Source organism: Schistocerca cancellata, chromosome 5, assembly GCF_023864275.1.
Source record: "Schistocerca cancellata isolate TAMUIC-IGC-003103 chromosome 5, iqSchCanc2.1, whole genome shotgun sequence".
Lineage (NCBI taxonomy): Eukaryota > Metazoa > Arthropoda > Insecta > Orthoptera > Acrididae > Schistocerca > Schistocerca cancellata.
The window spans coordinates 398,957,012-398,976,819 of NC_064630.1; the positions used below are offsets into that span (position 1 = coordinate 398,957,012).

The 19,808-nt window shown below is 37.9% G+C and overlaps 1 protein-coding gene across 1 annotated transcript in view; it reads left to right on the forward strand.

Annotated features, from left to right (window-relative positions):
- The window catches only part of LOC126187430 (syntaxin-17), a 39,017-nt gene extending 22,966 nt beyond the window's left edge, over positions 1–16,051 (forward strand). Inside the window, exon 5 of the mRNA XM_049928504.1 lies at positions 12,842–16,051. Within this exon, the coding sequence (XP_049784461.1) occupies positions 12,842–12,993 (152 nt within the window). The 3' untranslated portion in view covers positions 12,994–16,051. The remainder of the gene's footprint in view (positions 1–12,841) is intronic.
- The last annotated feature ends 3,757 nt before the right edge of the window (positions 16,052–19,808 follow it).

Genomic DNA, 19,808 nt, shown 5'->3' on the forward strand with positions numbered 1-19,808 from the left:
ACTAGATAGTAGCTGTCAGCTGCAGCATCGGTAGGCTGTGGGGATAATCAGTGATCTTGATTGAGCTGTGTAACTCAGCTTCATTGCATTTTCTCCATCTGAAATGATGTTCCGGTCAACTTAATGTTTGTCACACTGTATATGTGGAGTTAATCTAATAGATAACCTAACTGAAACAGTCAAAATACAAGCTTGTTTATTGCATTGCAAACTGACAGAGACTGTTATGAGTTTAGGACCTGAAACATGACATAGGACTGATGGTACCAAGGCGGTTGCCATTGCTCCTTATGTAGCTTCCACCAATAGCAAAATGATATTGTACATTGTTTCAATCACACTTACTGGAGTTTAGAATTAAGATTTCAGTGCTTTTACAAAACTGATTATGGAATTTGATTTTACAGATCATTGCAAAGTTTTTGAGTCAGTTACTGTGTTGAAATATTACAATGTAATGACCAAATTCCGCCGCCCCCCCCCCCCCCCCCCCCTCCCCTATGAACCATGGACCTTGCCGCTGGTGGGGAGGCTTGAGTGCCTCAGCGATACAGATGGCAGTACCGTAGGTGCAACCACAACGGAGGGGTATCTGTTGAGAGGCCAGACAAACATGTGGTTCCTGAAGAGGGGCAGCAGCCTTTTCAGTAGTTGCAGGGGCAGCAGTCTGGATGATTGACTGATCTGGCCTTGTAACAATAACCAAAACGGCCGTGCTGTGCTGGTACTGCAAACGGATGAAAGCAAGGGGAAACTACAGCCGTAATTTTTCCCGAGGGCATGCAGCTTTACTGTATGATTAAATGATGATGGCGTCCTCTTGGGTAAAATATTCCGGAGGTAAAATAGTCCCCCATTTGGATCTCCGGGCGGGGACTACTCAAGAGGACGTTGTCATCGTGAGAAAGAAAACTGGCGTTCTACGGATCGGAGCGTGGAATGTCAGATCCCTTAATCGAACAGGTAGGTTAGAAAATTTAAAAAGGGAAATGGATAGGTTAAAGTTAAATATAGTGGGGATTAGTGAAGTTCGGTGGCAGGAGGAACAAGACTTTTGGTCAGGTGAATACAGGGTTATAAATACAAAATCAAATAGGGGTAATGCAGGAGTAGGTTTAATAATGAATAAAAAAAATAGGAGTGCAGGTAAGCTACTACAAACAGCATAGTGAACTCATTATTGTGGCCAAGATAGACACGAAGCCCACGCCTACTACAGTAGTAAAAGTTTATATGCCAACTAGCTCAGCAGATGATGAAGAAATTGATGAAATGTTTGATGAGATAAAATAAATTATTCAGATAGTGAAGGGAGACGAAAATTTAATAGTCATGGGTGACTGGAATTCGAGTGTAGGAAAAGGGAGAGAAGGAAACATAGTAGGTGAATATGGATTGGGGGTAAGAAATGAAAGAGGAAGCCGTCTGTTAGAATTTTGCACAGAGCATAACTTAATTATAGCTAACACTTGTTTCAAGAATCATAAAGGAAGGTTGTACACATGGAAGAATCCCGGAGATACTAAAAGGTATTAGATAGATTATATAATGGTAAGACAGAGATTTAGGAACCAGGTTTTAAATTGTAAGACATTTCCAGTGGCAGATGTGGACTCTGACCACAATCTATTGGTTATGAACTGCAGATTAAAATTGAAAAAACTGCAAAAAGGTGGGAATTTATGAAGATGGGACCTGGATAAACTGACTAAACCAGAGATTGTGCAGAGTTTCAGGGAGAGCATAAGGGAACAATTGACAGCAGTGGGGGAAAGAAGTACAGTAGAAGAAGAATGGGTAGCTCTGAGGGATGAAGTAGTGAAGGCAGCAGAGGAACAAGTAGGTTAAAAGATGAGGGCTAGTAGAAATCCTTGGGTAACAGAAGAAATATTGAATTTAATTGATGAAAGGAGGAAACAAAATATGCAGTAAATGAAAAAAAGGAATACAAACGTCTGAAAAATGAGATCGACAGGAAGTGCAAAATGGCTAAGCAGGGATGGCTAGAGGACAAATGTAAGGATGTAGAGGCTTATCTCACTAGGGGTAAGATAGATACTGCCTACAGGAAAACTAAAGAGACCTTTGGAGAAAAGAGAACCACTTGTATGAATATCAAGAGCTCAGATGGAAACCCAGTCCTAACCAAAGAAGGGAAAGCAGAAAGGTGGAAGGAGTATATAGAGGGTCTATACAAGGGCGATGTACTTGAGGACAATATTATAGAAATGGAAGAGAATGTAGATGAAGATGAAATGGGAGATACGCTACTGCGTGAAGAGTTTGACAGAGCACTGAAAGACCTGAGCCGAAACAAGGCCCCGGGAGTAGACAACATTCCATTAGAACTACTGACAGCCTTGGGAGAGCCAGTCCTGACAAAACTCTACCATCTGGTGAGCAAGATGTATGAGACAGGCGAAGTACCCTCAGACTTCAGGAAGAATATAATAATTCCAATCCCAAAGAAAGCAGGTGTTGACAAATGTGAAAATTACTGAACTATCAGTTTAATAAGTCACAGCTGCAAAATACTAACGCGAATTCTTTACAGACGAATGGAAAAACTGGTAGAAGCCGACCTCGGGGAAGATCAGTTTGGATTCTGTAGAAATACTGGAACACGTGAGGCAATACTGACCTTACGACTTATCTTAGAAGAAAGATTAAGGAAAGGCAAACCTATGTTTCTAGCATTTGTAGACTTAGAGAAAGTTTTTGACAGTGTTGACTGGAATACTCTCTTTCAAATTCTAAAGGTGGCAGGGGTAAAATACAGGGAGCGAAAGGCTATTTACAATTTGTACAGAAACCAGATGGCAGTTATAAGAGTCGAGGGGCATGAAAGGGAAGCAGCGGTTGGGAAGGGAGTGAGGCAGGGTTGTAGCCTCTCCCCAATGTTATTCAATCTGTATATTGAGCAAGCAGTAAAGGAAACAAAAGAAAAATTTGGAGTAGGTATTAAAATCCATGGAGAAGAAATAAAAACTTTGAGGTTCCCTGATGACATTGTAATTTTGTCAGAGACAGCAAAGGACTTGGAAGAGTAGTTGAACAGAATGGACAGTGTCTTGAAAGGAGGATATAAGATGAACATCAACAAAAGCAAAATGAGGATAATGGAATGTAGTCGAATTAAGTTGGGTGATGCTGAGGGAATTAGATTAGGAAATGAGACACATAAAGTAGTAAAGGGGTTTTGCTATTTGGGGAGCAAAATAACTGATGATGGTCGAAGTAGAGAAGATATAAAATATAGACTGGCAATGGCAAGGAAAGCATTTCTGAAGAAGAGAAATTTGTTAACATCGAGTGTAGATTTAAGTGTCAGTTAGTCGTTTCTGAAAGTATTTGTATGGAGTGTAGCCATCTATGGAAGTGAAACATGGATAGTAAATAGTTTGGACACGCAGAGAATAGAAGCTTTTGAAATGTGGTGCTACAGAAGACTGCTGAAGATTAGGTGGGTAGATCGCATAACTAATGAGGAGGTATTGAATAGAATTGGGGAGAAGAGGAGTTTGTGGCACAACTTGACGAGAAGAAGGGAGAGGACATGTTCTGAGGCATCAAGGGATCACAAATTTAGCATTGGAGGGCAGCATGGAGGGTAAAAATCGTAGAGGGAGACCAAGAAATGAATACACTAAGCAGATTCAAAAGGATGTAGGTTGCCGTAGGTACTGGGAGATGAAGAAACTTGAACAGGATAGGGTAGCATGGAGAGCTGCATCAAACCAGTCTCAGGACTGAAGACCACAACGACAACAACATGACCAAATTATGTGAAATATATATTCGTAATTATGTTTTAATTATTTTCATTTGTAGTTTTATAAATACAGTTTGGTTTTTGTTCCTGTGACTTTACAATTGGGTGCACTATAATTACTGCCATGAATTTTTGAGTGGTAAATTGGACTTTTGTTGACATTGACTTTGACATATTTTTAGTTTGTTGTTTGATATCTTTATAAATTAAGTGTATTTCATCTTAATTGATCTTGATACATCTCAGGTTGACTTAATTTCAATTCAATAATGTTAGAATACAAGCTCTTTCATTTACGTAACTTCATGACCTAGTATCAAATACTTACTTATTGTCATAACCCCCCCCCCCCCTCCCTTTCCAAAGTATCACACAACATAAGAATTATCGGTGAGACTTTGACTCAGTATGCATACCGTAGGATAGGAGTTGCGTTATACAAAATGATCGAAGTGCCTGTATTACAAGATATCTTGTATAAAGAAGAGTTTTAACATACATACATATCATGACATAGATTATTCATGATTATTTATTTTTCACAAATGCTGAAGCATGTCCTTTCTCCAATCCATCAATTCACAGGCTGAATCAAACTCACATATATGAAGTGTCATCATAAGGTATCTCACTTCTCCTCAGTTCCATTCATATCCTTTGCCTTTCTCTTGAATGACACACTGTCTCCATTACTAAGAGTTCAGTCGTAACACAACTACAGAAAATGTATAAATTTTCCGATGATTGGTGCATGATTTAGGTTTACAGTTATGAATACCATACAATTAAATTTGAAATGTTTTAGGTGATTATAATATTATGTAGCACAGATAAATGGCAAAACACTATCATATATATGTTTTGTTCTAGTATTGGGGATTTATGTTGAGTATGTGGAGGCAAAGTTTATTAGATAAAGTGCTAACCAAATGTTTTACTAATTTAAATCAGTTCTGATATTTTGCTAATTCATCTAATAGCATTCATGTGTAATAGCATAGGTAAATCACTTCAAAATGTAAGAAGTATTCGTTTATTGTATAAATGTCATGTACATGACCTAGCAACGCCTTCCACTCACAACACATTACCAGGAAAATCATGTTTTTAAAATTACAATAGCCATTTTTTCAACTAGGAAATATTTGAGTTGTAGTTACTCTTCATGGAATGTGAGTAGTTTTATTATTATAAAATAATCTTCAGAACGGTCATTCATTCAAATAAATGTCATAAATATCAAGGTGTATTTTCAGTAACTGCAAACACCTCAGATTATTCAAGAATGGTTTTATAGTATAATGTTCCTTTGATGGCATTATATTAGATTCATCAGTATCAGTTAGCACAGGTTGTCTCTCTCTTTGACAGCAGGTTCCTCTTATCACTTTTTGGTGTGGTTAGACACTTACAATACAAATAGTTTCAGGTAAGGTAATCAAAAAGACATCTTATTTTGTCGAAAATTGATGGTTTTCCTTTTTATATAAATAGTTTCAGGTGTATCATTAGCTGTATGTGCATACAGGGCTATTACAAATGATTGAAGCAATTTCATAAATTCACTGTAGCTCCATTCATGGACATATGGTCACGACACACTATAGATACGTAGAAAAACTCATAAAGTTTTGTTCGGCTGAAGCCGCATTTCAGGTTTCTGCCGCCAGAGCGCTCGAGAGCGCAGTGAGACAAAATGGCGACAGGAGCCGAGAAAGCGTATGTCGTGCTTGAAATGCACACACATCAGTCAGTCATAACAGTGCAACAACACTTCAGGACGAAGTTCAACAAAGATCCACCAACTGCTAACTCCATTCGGCGATGGTATGCGCAGTTTAAAGCTTCTGGATGCCTCTGTAAGGGGAAATCAACGGGTCGGCCTGCAGTGAGGGAAGAAACGGTTGAATGCGTGCGGGCAAGTTTCACGCGTAGCCCGCGGAAGTCGACGAATAAAACAAGCAGGGAACTCAACGTACCACAGCCGACGGTTTGGAAAATCTTACGGAAAAGGCTAAAGCGGAAGCCTTACCGTTTACAATTGCTACAAGCCGTGACACCCGATGACAAAGTCAAACGCTTTGAATTTTCAGCGCGGTTGCAACAGCTCATGGAAGAGGATGCGTTCAGTGCGAAACTTGTTTTCAGTGATGAAGCAACATTTTTTCTTAATGGTGAAGTGAACAGACACAATGTGCGAATCTGGGCGGTAGAGAATCCTCACGCATTCGTGCAGCAAATTCGCAGTTCACCAAAAGTTAACGTGTTTTGTGCAATCTCACAGTTTAAAGTTTACGGCCCCTTTTTCTTCTGCGAAAAAAATGTGTATCTGGACATCCTAGAAAATTGGCTCATGCCACAACTGGAGACTGACAGCGCCGACTTCATCTTTCAACAGGATGGTGCTCCACCGCACTTCCATCATGATGTTCGGCATTTCTTAAACAGGAGATTGGAAAACCGATGGATCGGTCGTGGTGGAGATCATGATCAGCAATTCATGTCATGGCCTCCACGCTCTCCCGACTTAACCCCATGCAATTTCTTTCTGTGGGGTTATGTGAAAGATTCAGTGTTTAAACCTCCTCTACCAAGAAACGTGCCAGAACTGCGAGCTCGCATCAACGATTCTTTCGAACTCATTGATGGGAACATGCTGCGCCGAGTGTGGGAGGAACTTGATTATCGGCTTGATGTCTGCCGAACCACTAAAGGGGCACATATCGAACATTTGTGAATGCCTAAAAAAACTTTTTGAGTTTTTGTATGTGTGTGCAAAGCATTGTGAAAATAATAAAGTTATTGTAGAGCTGTGAAATCGCTTAAATCGTTTGTAATAACCATGTATAAATTAAAGCATAAATCAGTCCTACTGCACTTAGTGTAGACTTACATTACTATTGCTTCCACAATAGTACTTATCAATAATAATATCTCTTTTTGTTTTGTATAACTTTGTAAGTGTAGTAAGACTGTTGTATACAAGTTGATTTTGCGTTTTGTTTCTTTCATCTGTTCACATTGGAACCAGCAAGGGTTGGTGTGATATAAAAAGAGGAAAACTTCCACAGAGACTCTTCATTACATGTTGATGCGTTAATTATTCATTTCGAGATTGACATACTTTATTTCAAGATGGACATTTTTTCATTTCATTTAATAAATTTCACAATAAGTGGTAATATGAGTATTGATGTAGCGTTATAATCATATAGTCAATGTCTTTTGTAGGATAAATGTATCATTATTTACATTAAGTTAGGGACAATCAGGAAGGCCAGAAAAAGCAAGACAGACCTCCCTTCCAAACAAAATAATCGTACATGGTGATTATTCCACACACCCTGACTGTAAATTTGGATGCCTATGTGGTGATTAGACCTGTTGCGCTGCCATTCATGAACAGTATTCTAGGGGGTGTTTTCCAATAGGATAACATCCACCCACATGACACTGTTGTGACCCAGCAAGCTCTACAGTGTGTCAACATGTTGCCTTGGTCTGCTCAATCATCATATCTGTCTCCAATTATGCACATGTGTGGGACATAGTCAGAGACAACAACTGTAGTGTCATCCGCAAACAGCATTAACTGGCCTTGTATTGACCAACCGTGTGTAGTGTTAATGACTTAAATATGTTACCTAGACAAATGTATTCCTGAAATTTCATTACTTTACATTATTTTTTGTTGTTGTGATTATTTCCCATCAATGTAGTTTCAACCAAGTAAATGTGTTCATTAACTTACTCATTTTAGCACCAAAGCTTGAGATTATCTCTCTACATTCTACACATTTTATTACTTGGTTGAAACTACATTGTTAGGAAAAAATCGCATCACCAAAAAATAATTAATATAGAGTAATGAAATTTTGGGAATACATTGTCTATGAGGCAAAATGTACTGTGACAAAACCTATTTTTTACTGAATTAAATTTGCGAACAAATTTGAACAATATTATCGTGACCTGTTTACATCACTTACAACTTGGTTACAAAAACTTTTAAGTAGAATCCCTAAGCAGTTCCAAATTCCCATTGCAGAGTGTGTTTCTAGACAGTTGTTGTGTTCTGTTGAGTTCATTATTTTTTTCAGAAAATTACTTTGTAGCAATAAAATTGTTGTGCAGCGTTGCTAATGTGGACGTGTTCGGGGTCAGTTTGGCTCAGTCTAGCACATAGTCATCAGTGTTATTGTTATCATTTAGCATTGTTATAGTTTATATTTTCCACTATGTAGTCTACTGAAACTATTTTGAAACTAATTGAAGATCTTCAGATGAGCAGCTGCATGTGGGTCATCATACGTATTGAATACAAAAAGCGTGATAAGTGAGGACAGCCATTAAAATTTAATTCACACTTTGAAAAACCACTTTTGGCAAAAACACAAGAAATTAGAGGAAAGTGGGACTTCTCCAGAAAAATATTTATGGTTCAGATATGAACCTCTGTGTTTTTCCTACATGCCAACTATTTAAGAGGATTTTGTAACAGTGATGTAGAAGAATGTAAGGTAAGGGATTACAAAATTAATAATTGTTATGAACCGCAACACAATTATTCATTTTGTAATCCCTTACCTTTTTACTAACTGCACCCTCCTACGAACCGTGGACCTTGCCATTGGTGGGGAGGCTTGCGTGCCTCAGCGATATAGATAGCCGTACCGTAGGTACAATCTCAACGGAGGGGTAACTGTTGAGAGGCCAGACGAATGTGTGGTTCCTGAAGAGAGGCAGCAGCCTTTTCAGTAGTTGCAGGGGCAACAGTCTGGTTGATTGACTGATCTGGTCTTGTAACAGTAACCAAAACGGCCTTGCTGTGCAGGTACTGTGAACGGTGAAAGCAAGGGGAAACTACAGCTGTAATTGTTCCTCAGGGCATGTGGCTTTACTGTATGGTTAAATGATGAAGAAAGAAAACTGGCGTTCTACGGGTCGGAGCGTGGAATGTCAGATCCCTTAATCGGGCAGGTAGGTTAGAAAATTTAAAAAGGGAAATGAATAGGTTAAACTTAGATATAGTGGGAATTAGTGAACTTTGGTGGCAAGAGGAGCAAGAGTTCTGGTCAAGTGAATACAGGGTTATAAATACAAAATCAAATAGAGGTAATGCAGGAGTAGGTTTAATATTGAATAAAAAAATATGATTGCGGGTAAGCTACTACAAACAGCATAGTGAACGCATTATTGTGGCCAAGATAGACACGAAGCCCACACCTACTACAGTAGTACAAGTTTATATGCCAACTAGCTCTGCAGATGACGAAGTAATTGATGAAATGTATGATGAGATAAAAGAAATTATTCAGATAGTGAAGGGAGACGAAAATTTAATAGTCATGGGTGACTGGAATTCGAGTGTAGGAAAAGGAAGAGAAGGAAACGTAGTAGGTGAATATGGATTGGGGATAAGAAATGAAAGAGGAAGCCTCCTGATAGAATTCTGCACAGAGCATAACTTAACCATAGCTATCACTTGGTTCAAGAATCATGAGAGAAGGTTGTATTGGGACCTGGAAAAACTGACTAAACCAGAGCTTGTACAGAGTTTCAGGCAGAGCATAAGGGAACAATTGACAGGAATGGGGGAAAGAAATACAGTAGAAGGAGAATGGATAGCTTTGAGGGATGAAGTAGTGGAGGCAGCAGAGGATCAAGTAGGTAAAAAGACGAGGGCTAGTAGAAATCCTTGGGTAACAGAAGAAATATTGAATTTAATTGATGCAAGGAGAAATATAAAAATGCAGTAAATGAAGCAGGCAAAAAGGAATACAAACGTCTCAAAAATGAGATCGATAGGAAGTGCAAAATGGCTGAGCAGGGATGGCTAGAGGACAAATGTAAGGATGTAGAGGCTTATCTCACTAGGGGTAATATATATACTGCGTACAGGAAACTTAAAAGAGACCTTTGGAGATAAGAGAACCACCTGTATGAATATCAAGAGCTTAGATGGAAACCCAGTTCTAAGCAAAGAGGGGAAAACAGACAGGTGGAAGGAGTATATAGAGGGTCTATGCAAGGGCAGTGTACTTGAGGACAATATTATAGAAATGGAAGAGGATGTAGATGAAGATGAAATGGGAGATACGATACTGCGTGAAGAGTTTGACAGAGCAGTGAAGGACCTAAGTCGAAACAAGTCCCTGGGAGTAGACAACATTCCATTAGAACTACTGACAGCCTTGGGAGAGTCAGTCCTGACATAACTCTACCATCCGGTGAGCAAGATGTATGAGACAGGCGAAATACCCTCAGACTTCAAGACTTTAATAATTTCAGTCCCAAAGAAAGCAGGTGTTGACAGATGTGAAAATTACATAACTATTAGTTTAATAAGTCAAGGTTGCAAAATACTAAACGAGAATTATTTACAGACAAATGGAAAAACTGATAGAAGCCGACCTCGGGGAAGATCAGTTTGGATTCCGTAGAAATATTGGAACACGTGAGGCAATACTGACCCTACAACTCATCTTAGTAGATAGATTAAGGAAAAGCAAACCTATGTTTCTAGCATTTGTAGACTTTGAGAAAGATTTTGACAATGTTGACTGAAATACTCCTTTTCAAATTCCAAAGGTAGCAGGGTTAAAATACAGGGAGCGAAAGGCTATTTACAATTTGTACAGAAACCAGATGGCAGTTATGAGTCGAGACACATGAAAGGGAAGCAGTGGTTGGGATGGGTGTGTGACAGGCTTGTAGCCTCTCCCTGATGTTATTCAGTCTGTATATCGAGCAAGCAGTAAAGGAAACAAAAGAAAAATTCGGAGCAGGTATTAAAATCCATGGAGAAGAAATAAAAACTTTGAGGTTCGCCTACGACATTGTAATTCTGTCGGAGCCAGCAAAGGACTTGGAAGAGCAGTTGAACGGAATGGACACTGTCTTGAAAGGAGGATATAAGATGAACATCAACAAAAGCAAAACGAAGATAATGGAATGTAGTCGAATGAAGTCGGGTGATGTTGAGGGAATTAGATTAGGAAATGAGACACTTATAGTGGTAAAGGAGTTTTGCTATTTGGGGAGCAAAATAACTGATGGTGGTCGAAGTAGAGAGGCTATAAAATTTAGACTGGCAATGGCAAGGAAAGCCTTTCTGAAGAAGAGAAATTTGTTAATGTCGAGCATAGATTTAAGCATGAGGAAGTCGTATCTGAAAGTATTTCTGTGGAGTGTAGCCATGTATGGAAGTGAAACATGTACGATAAATAATTTGGAGAAGAAGAGAGTAGAAGCTTTCAAAATGTGGTGCTACAGAAGAATGCTGAAGATTAGGTGGGTAGATCAAATAACTAATGAGGAGGTATTGAATAGAACTGGGGAGAAGAGGAGTTTGTGGCACAACTTGACTAGAAGAAGGGATCAGTTGGTAGGACATGTTCTGAGGCATCAAGGGATCACCAATTTAGTATCGGAGGGCAGTGTGGATGGTAAAAATCGTAGAGGGAGACCAAGAGATGAATACACTAAGCAGATTCAGAAGGATGTAGATTGCAGTAGCTACTGGGAGATGAAGAAGCTAGCACAGGATATAGTAGCAAGGAGGGCTGCATCAAACCAGTCTCAGGACTGAAGACCACAACAACAACACAACAGTGAACTGCAAATCACATTTTAATTTTTTACAAATACAGAAGAAGGATTAGGAAAAGATAACTTATATAAATAGTTTTCAAATAATTTCATCCTGGTAAGGCAATGAACCTTCAGATGATACAAAGCAATCTCTAAATTCATTTTTGATTCCCTCCACTTCATTTAGAGACTCCTTGGTACACTTTGTAGCCGTAGAAGTTTTGATTTTTTTAGTTCTAATCTCCAAGTACATGTATAAAGTTGCCATCAGAATCTTCCTTGTTAAAAATGCCATGTGGAGTGCAAGTTATTTTTGAATGGCATCAGAAAAAAAAAAAAACCAAATAGGCACTTGCAATAATCACATTTTCCACTTTACTGGGATGTAGTGCAATAGGTTTCAGTAGCATCCAAAATTTTGTGAGCCATGTCCCAAAAATATTTTCAATAATGCGGCATGCACGACTTAGGTGATAATTGAATATTCTGTCAGTGTGTAACAGATGGAATGCATCGTCTGCTACAAATTTGAACGGCACGGAGTTTTCTCTCCCTGGCAATGGGGTGGGCTGAAGCAAACTCAGTGTTCCATTATTTATTTTTCATGGAACACTGTATATTTAAAGACTATGTCATTGAAATTCTTCGTTAACACCCCACATCCAAACATATGAAATTGTAGTTGGCATCAGCTACAGCAATCAGAAAATGCTGAAGAATGTCTTGTAATTAGAAAATATACTTCCGCTGTGTGCTGAAACCAAAATCTGTAGTTTTTCTGTAAGTAAAAGCGAAACAGACAGAAGTGTGTAGGCTAGTTCCCAAGCGATTTTGAGCAAAGCTGCCCCATGTAGTGTCGACAAGACTCTTTGCTGTGGCCTTGTCTCTGAACAGATATGAGGCATTGAATCAGGGCAGCCCCACAACAAAGTTCTTCAACATTGTTTTGGTGTGGTCTCGGCTTTACAAAAATACACGATTTCAACCATTTAATGAATCAATGAAGTCAGTTGCTGCTGGAAAATGCTCAAGTCTTGCAAGTAGTGACCAGAATTCATTCTCCGTGCTCACACGAGAAGAAACAGAGATTTACAATAATTCTCCTTGGCATAACTCTTCTTTCCCTCCACACCTTTTATGAAACATGAGGTATGTGTATGTGTCAGTAATCCCCCCCCCCCCTCCCCTTGTGTTGAATATTTACATACATTGACCAACTTCCCTCAGCTTCTTTAGTCAACAGCACTCAGAAGTCTCGGTTGTACCTGATAATGTTTTAAGCTGTGGGCTTGTTCCATAGTATGATATATATGTAATTGTATTGACAGATTATTGTGATGGGTGACATCGAGAAAGTGTTGAACATTAGAAAAAGAATGCAAGTCTGACAGAAATTTGTTGAATTTAGCGTCAATATTGTAGTAGTGTGTAGCTATACGAAACAGTATAATACAAACTTTTTTTCTTCTTCTTCAGGTTACACTGGTGGGCGGTTTTTGAAAAAGAAGGAAGAAGCCCTTGCAAAGTCTGATATTGAACTACCTACAGTGCGGTCTCCACCACCGACCATGAAAACCTCTGTTTCATTGCCACTTATTACTAATCGTCCTGGTGACCTGTCATCCTGATGTTGTCTGTTGTAGCACTTCTTCAGTGCTACTTAAATATTTTCACAGCCTCTCTGAGAGACAGTTTTGAAAGTGACAACTTATTTTGATGCAAGAGATTGCTACTTTTTTTCTGTGCTTAGTGGTTCTGCTGCACAAATGTTATAGGGCCAAGATGTGATTTTTGAAATTTGTAAAGAGAGTGTGCACATGTGATGTTGGAGTTCTGTTACTTGTACCTGGTAATGAAACTAGTCTCAAGAATTGTTGTGCTACAATTTATGTAAATACTTATATGATACTAAGGTTGCATTCATCATGGATGAATAAGTATCATGATGTGAGATAAAAAAAAAAAAAAAAAACCTGTTCTTCATCTCTTGAAATGATTGAGTGAGGACTCGCTGCAGTGGAAACGGTACAGTTAACTATGCTGAAATCTCTCTCTCTCTCTCTCTCTCTTTGATCTGTTTTTTTTCTTTCTCATTGAAACATAATGTAAATGAACCAAGTGTATCCTAAAGAACATTTACTCCAATTCATTACCAGCTTCTGTGCACAAGAACCGTTTGAGACAAAACAGTATTTCCTATTCTCCAACCTGCAACAGTTTGCAAGAAATCCTACCTCTTAAGTCAGAGGGACTCCATGAAAGGAAAGACACTAAAAAAAGATCTTTCACATAATCCAGCTAAAAGAAATCACATGGGGTAACATCTATTCATCTCATAAGCCTAGGGAGTGTAGTGACACAATCCCAAAAATACTCAAACATGTAATAAAGTGGTGTATATCATTATTCCCAATAGGTGAAGGCAGCGAGAGAATTGTCTCTCTTTTGTTCATGCCGTGTCCTGTATCTAGACAGTAATCAGCAAAAGTAAATTTTTTGTCCGATTTAGTCTGGTGTGACATCTATGTTTGTTGCATCTGTCATGTGGTTTGATGCCTGTTGGTCAAAATACGTGAAAAATCTGCTTTTTTAAGACATGTTTGATTCTTGCTTGTGACACACGTGGTTGTGTTATGCTTTTATCTTTGTACGTGAGTGACAAAGACAGCTCTAGATGCTGAAATATTTTGAAAAATATGCATTTTGTAAAAATGTTGTCCACAAATACAGTTGTTTGTATCAAATTGGGTCATAGGATGACAGTATCTGTTTCTTCATATGTGATGCTGGCATTGGTGAGAAACAGGAAGTAACTGTATTTATTTCTTCATTTTCAGGCAGATTTAAAATTAAAATCATGCTTTCTACATATATAGGGTTCATTTAATTTCTTTTCTTTGATACTTGATAATTGGTTTTGGATCCAGCAAAAACTAAATTTATGTAGATTTATTGAATTGTATACTGCTGTGTTCATTCTGGAATAAGATCAGTGACAAATAAAACACAAACTGTTGTCTTAAATATTTTCTCAGCTGTTCAATATGCAGATACCATGGGCTAAATGCCCTAAGATCTCACATCGTGGGGAAGTTGCTGATGAAGACTTTGTTGTGTGACAGCAGATGATGGTTTTTACGTAGACATGGGCTTTTCCAACTTGTGGTTTGAAATGTGATGACAGCTACAAGCTATAATTTTTTCAAACCACTAGAAAGAGAACTTGAGATTAACAGTACATCTTAATTCAAGGATACAGCTTGACAAAGAGGGTTTCCATGAAACACTGTGCAGTAGTGAACTCCCAACTCAGAACCTATACATTAAGTTCTCCATGGAAGAATATAATCTAAAAGTAAGCACTCTATGAGACCAGAATGATATGGATCCTGCATCCAAGCATGGAGATCAGAAGATATTTGTGTTTTCTGACACCAGTATTTATACACATTAGTTACACTCTATCTGTGCTTCAAATACTAGTAAATTCGAACCTTTTCTCTATCTCACATGTGGAAAGATGAGGATATCCCAGAAAATCAGTACTTATCCCAGTAGTCACATAAACACTGGTGGTGTAGCAAGCCTCATCCTAAACACTGTGTTGCCTGAAAAGAGGTGCAGTCATTCATTTCTTAATAACACACCAATCTACCAACCTGCTTCACCATGAAGGACAGATTTTTAACCTAACCCAGATACAAATACTAAATGGTGCAGTTTTCTATTTCCATTAGAGTTCTTATCCTACTGCATGTCTATGTCTCTCACTTTTGAGGTGCTTATTTCCTGTCACTCCTCTTACTTCTCACCATTCAGTCAAATGCTCAGAATTTTGACCATCAGCTTGGAAACATTTCATTATTGTTCATTTAAATGATGCTACACAGTGCACAAATGTGCTTGCATTAATCTCCATGTAAGCTTTTAAAATTTCAGTGTTTTTAAATGTGTTCTGAATGAAAAGGTATTTGTTTTACCCTGTAGAATCTAAATTTGTGATAAATGTGTGTTATAATTTTAAAAAATAAGTCAGTTTTGCCTCAAAGTTGCCTGTAATTTGTTTTCAACTGGATGATCACTTAATTCTTGTAAATGTAAATGGTTGCTAGACCGTAACCACTAAATGTGATTTCGCAAACTGAAGCAGGTGAAAAGGTGTCTGTGCACACATCACCAACTTAGCAAGTTGTGCTGCTACACAGTGGAGTGGTATAACAGCCACATCAGTCTAATCAGTCATAATTTCCACAACTGCTCTAGCATAATTTCTTGTTTGCAAAGACATTCAATAGCTTTCTTAGCCATGAAAAATACTTGTAATTCTAATATTCTTTTGTGTACACCTGGTAAAGCTGTGTGGCTGTTTCCTCTTTTTCCTTTGGAATAGCAAAAGCACTGATTACATTTAATTTTATTAGCTTGGACCAGTAACTTGTTTTAGTTTAATTTGAAGGTCAGAATAAGGAGCTATCTTCAACAGAAGCACATCTTTTTATGTACTCAAGGCTGTGATGGTTTGTGCTTGTAAATAGTTTTTAAACCCATGACCATGTTGAATTAGAGCTTTGGTTTGTGTTTGTAATTTCATAGGTTTGTGTTTGTAATTTCATAGTTGGTCTAAAATATCCCCATTTTTAAAAACAGCAAGAACAAAAAGCCAATAAAAATGGACTATGGTATTAAAGTTATTTATATTGCTTCATTTATCTCCCTACACTCTGCTCTTTAATGTGGATGTAATGTATTTTAAAATTTTGACTTTGATGTATAACATTCACAAACTAGTACACCCTAAATATTTTTTGGACATCCATAATCCATAGGGTATGTGGGAGTAAAAGCATGCTTGGTTTTACTAAATATTTAAGAGAAACGTGCAAAAACGTGCAACAATATTATATTAATTACACATGCAACATCTAGTTTGACATCTTGGAAATATTGCATAAAAGTTTCAGTGCCATCCAACAATTATTAGAGGAGTAATAAAAGTTTTCAAAAACAGAAAAAAACTATGCCTACTCTTACTCCATGCAGTGGGGTAAGGGTACGTAAGCCTGTGGTAAGGGTGTGCAATGTGACTTCTACACCCAACTACAAAAAATAAAAAGTGTTGCAAATAAATACATAGAGAAACAAATTAGGAACTCTTTATTTTCTTTAAAAAAATCACATGAACGTTATTATAATTAGGAACAGCATGTTATGCATTGCAATTTCAAAATTGAAACTACTTGACTAGCGAGAGCTACTGCACCTAACTTTGAATACTGACATTACGAAAATAGACAATGAAACAAAATACATACTGCTCTTGTAGAACAGTGGAAAGTAACAGAAAAGAGCCATTTAACAATTAAGATACTTTTAACATGATGTTGTAGAAATGGGGGAACTGGAAAGATTTGAGGTTGCCTATCCAAACTTGCATTTGAACAACAATTTCAGTAAATTGGTAAGCCGGGCAGATTGTACGTAAAGCTAATTGTATTCGCAAATCTCCCAGAGCATTTGCAAATTGACTGTGGTAATTTTTTTTACAAATGTCTTTATTTTTGACAAAGCTTTCATGATCTGTTTCCTGAAATCTTGATGTTTGTGGGAGACACTTGTAAAAAGCTTCATCATAACTGTGACTGAGGTAATTTCATCGGATAAAGGCGGAATGAAGTTTTTGTTTGTCCGTGGACTTTTACAGCTGTGAATTCTTTTGTCCTTATAACAGAATTTTCTTCTACATCAGCTTTGTCTTTGAAAAATCCATGTCCAAGCCAGAATATTGTTATGCAGACACATCTTTGTCTCTGATTCTGACTAAAATGAGAGAAAACTTTGCTTCTTTGAAGGATTTTTACAGTAGAAAATGTTTTCTTTCCACTACGTCTAGTAATGACTTTCTTTTTCTTCTTGTCATCTAACATCTTCTTTTCAGCAAATTCCACCTCCGAGATTGCTTTATGAGGGCTCAAAGTGAACCACTCTGATGAACACCTATGTTTCTGTTTCATTTGAATTTTTGGAAGTGGAATTTTATTTCCTCTGGTGATACCAAGTGTACAGTGGATGTAGGATTGGCGGAAAAGGGGGATGTGCTGGGAGAGAAGCTAGTATGGCAATTATAATGTAGAGAGTTTGATGAAGAAAGTTGAATAGGTGACTGACATGTGATGATGGGTGTAACCGTTGGAAGTCCTGTTTCAGAAGTAGTAGACTGTGGTACTTGCTCCTCATGAATCCTGCCAATATTCTCCTTGTCTTCTACAATGATTTCCTTGGTCCTTGGTGATTCAACCTCTTTATTTCCACCAATGACTGTGAAGTGTCGAGCAGTGAACTCATAAGAGCCATTGTCAAAATGTTGATCAGTCACTTGTTGTGGTGCAAAATCGACATCTGAAAATTTGTTTTGATTGAGAAGAAAAATCCTTTGCCTCTTAAACCTGCAGCAGCAATTTCAACAGCAGCTGCCTTTTCAAATGCCACTTTCACCAGTTCAGCTATGTTACACAAGCTCAAGACCTGCCCAGGATGACACACATCCCATGAATGTACTGCCATGTCATAAAATGCCTTGAAAGGCATGAAAAAGCTGTGATCAGATGGCCATGTCTTATGGCTGCTATGAGGTGGCAAACTTAGTATGTGCATGTGGCTATCTTTGGCAAACAAAATAGCCTCTAGGCTTGTGTGGGAGACGTGGTTATCCAGAATTAATGAAATTGGTATGTTGACTGTAGGATTTGTAGACTTTTTGAAATAATTAAGCCATGTAATAAATTTTATTGCCTCATCTATCCTTTTATCAGATATAGCCACATCACATCCTGCTGGGCTTCCATTTATCACGAAGGGATTATGTCACTTCTGTGCAAAAATGAAGAACGGTGGGACATGATGTCACACGGCATGGAACAGACAGCAGTGACTGTCGCTGCCATGCACCCTCTGATTTCACCACTTCACTCTTCCCTATTGGAACAACATGTTTAGGAAGCTTATTAGGGACAGTTTGAATGCGTGTCTTGTCCATGTTGTAAATATGATTGGGAAGAATCCCATATTTTTTGAAGGCTGCTTCCAGATTGTCAAAATGTTTGTTTAATTAAGTCGTGTGAAACCCCTTAATGCATGCCCTGCTGGTTTTGAGGGCCATTCTGAGGGAGAATTTATTTTTTTTCATGAACTCACGGGTGAAGTCTTTATCAGTAAGTTGTTTTTCAACAAGGACTCTATGACTGATAGGTATTTTTTTTCTCAGCAAAAAAGTAAACATGAACAAAATATGCTTGAATAAGCTAGAATGGGCTATACTAGTCAAAGTACAGAGTACCAGGGTTCACAAATAGTTTCTTGATGGGATAAAATTACGCAAATAGTTTCCTGATGGGGTAAAAGTGCACACTGTGAACTTCTACCCTATTACAGCTGCATACTTTTACCCCTTTCTGCTGTTTTGTTTTTAGGAAAACTACAAATAACACACACAACTAAAGTCATGGAGGTAAAGGTGGATGCTGGAAACTGATAGCTGCCAATTATGCTACTGAATTTATCTACTTTTTAAGTAGATTCAGATTCATTTAATACTCAATGAAAACTATAAAAATCTTAACATCAGAAACGTACAAAAGCACTTACTTCATTTTCTCCAGCTGTGTCTGACTGTCACGAGGCTCCAGAATATAAATTATGAAAGGATGATGTGTGTCCTGCCTGGTATTTGAATGGTGGATTTGTGCTTTAGGGGACTGAAGGCTTGCATACTCTTGCACCACACATACTTTTATACACACAGCTACTCTGTATTGTCACACCTTGCAATATTTGTGTATAGTGGTCTCCATACAAATGGTAAATGGTCTCTCTTATTATTTGGTAACAGTCATGCACTATGTGACAATAGAAATCGAAATACTAGAGTAATACAACTTCAACAAACAAATACTAGTATTCTCATTAATGAGAATGGCTGTCACTAATCAGGAACAGTGAGTTTTTGATTTGGTTTTCAAATTTATCATTCTTGTGTTAGAGAGGAGAGAGTAGCTGATCAATGTGTTATACTCTTCAATCTCCAGGAATGGATTAATGCCCTGACTGAACACAGAGTGATGACCATGTATCCAACTTATGTATCAACTTTGTGGCTATGTGGTGCTAGACAATTTCATACAGCTTTATGTAGTATAAAGTGGTTTAATCAAGTAGCATCTTAAGTATGAGCATGAAGAAGATGGAAAAGAGTTTAAGAGGATAGTCTGTGTGGTTCCAAAAGGTGGGAGTCTCTTGTAAGTAGAGTCTCTTGTAAGTGGTTTTGCGAGCTATCAGAGCTGAAGTTGACATGGAGAAACTATAAATTTCCAGTACTTCTGTCTCGAGGGTACTGAAGGATTGATACAGACTTCCATTTTTCGTGACTACCAAAAGATATTGCATCAGT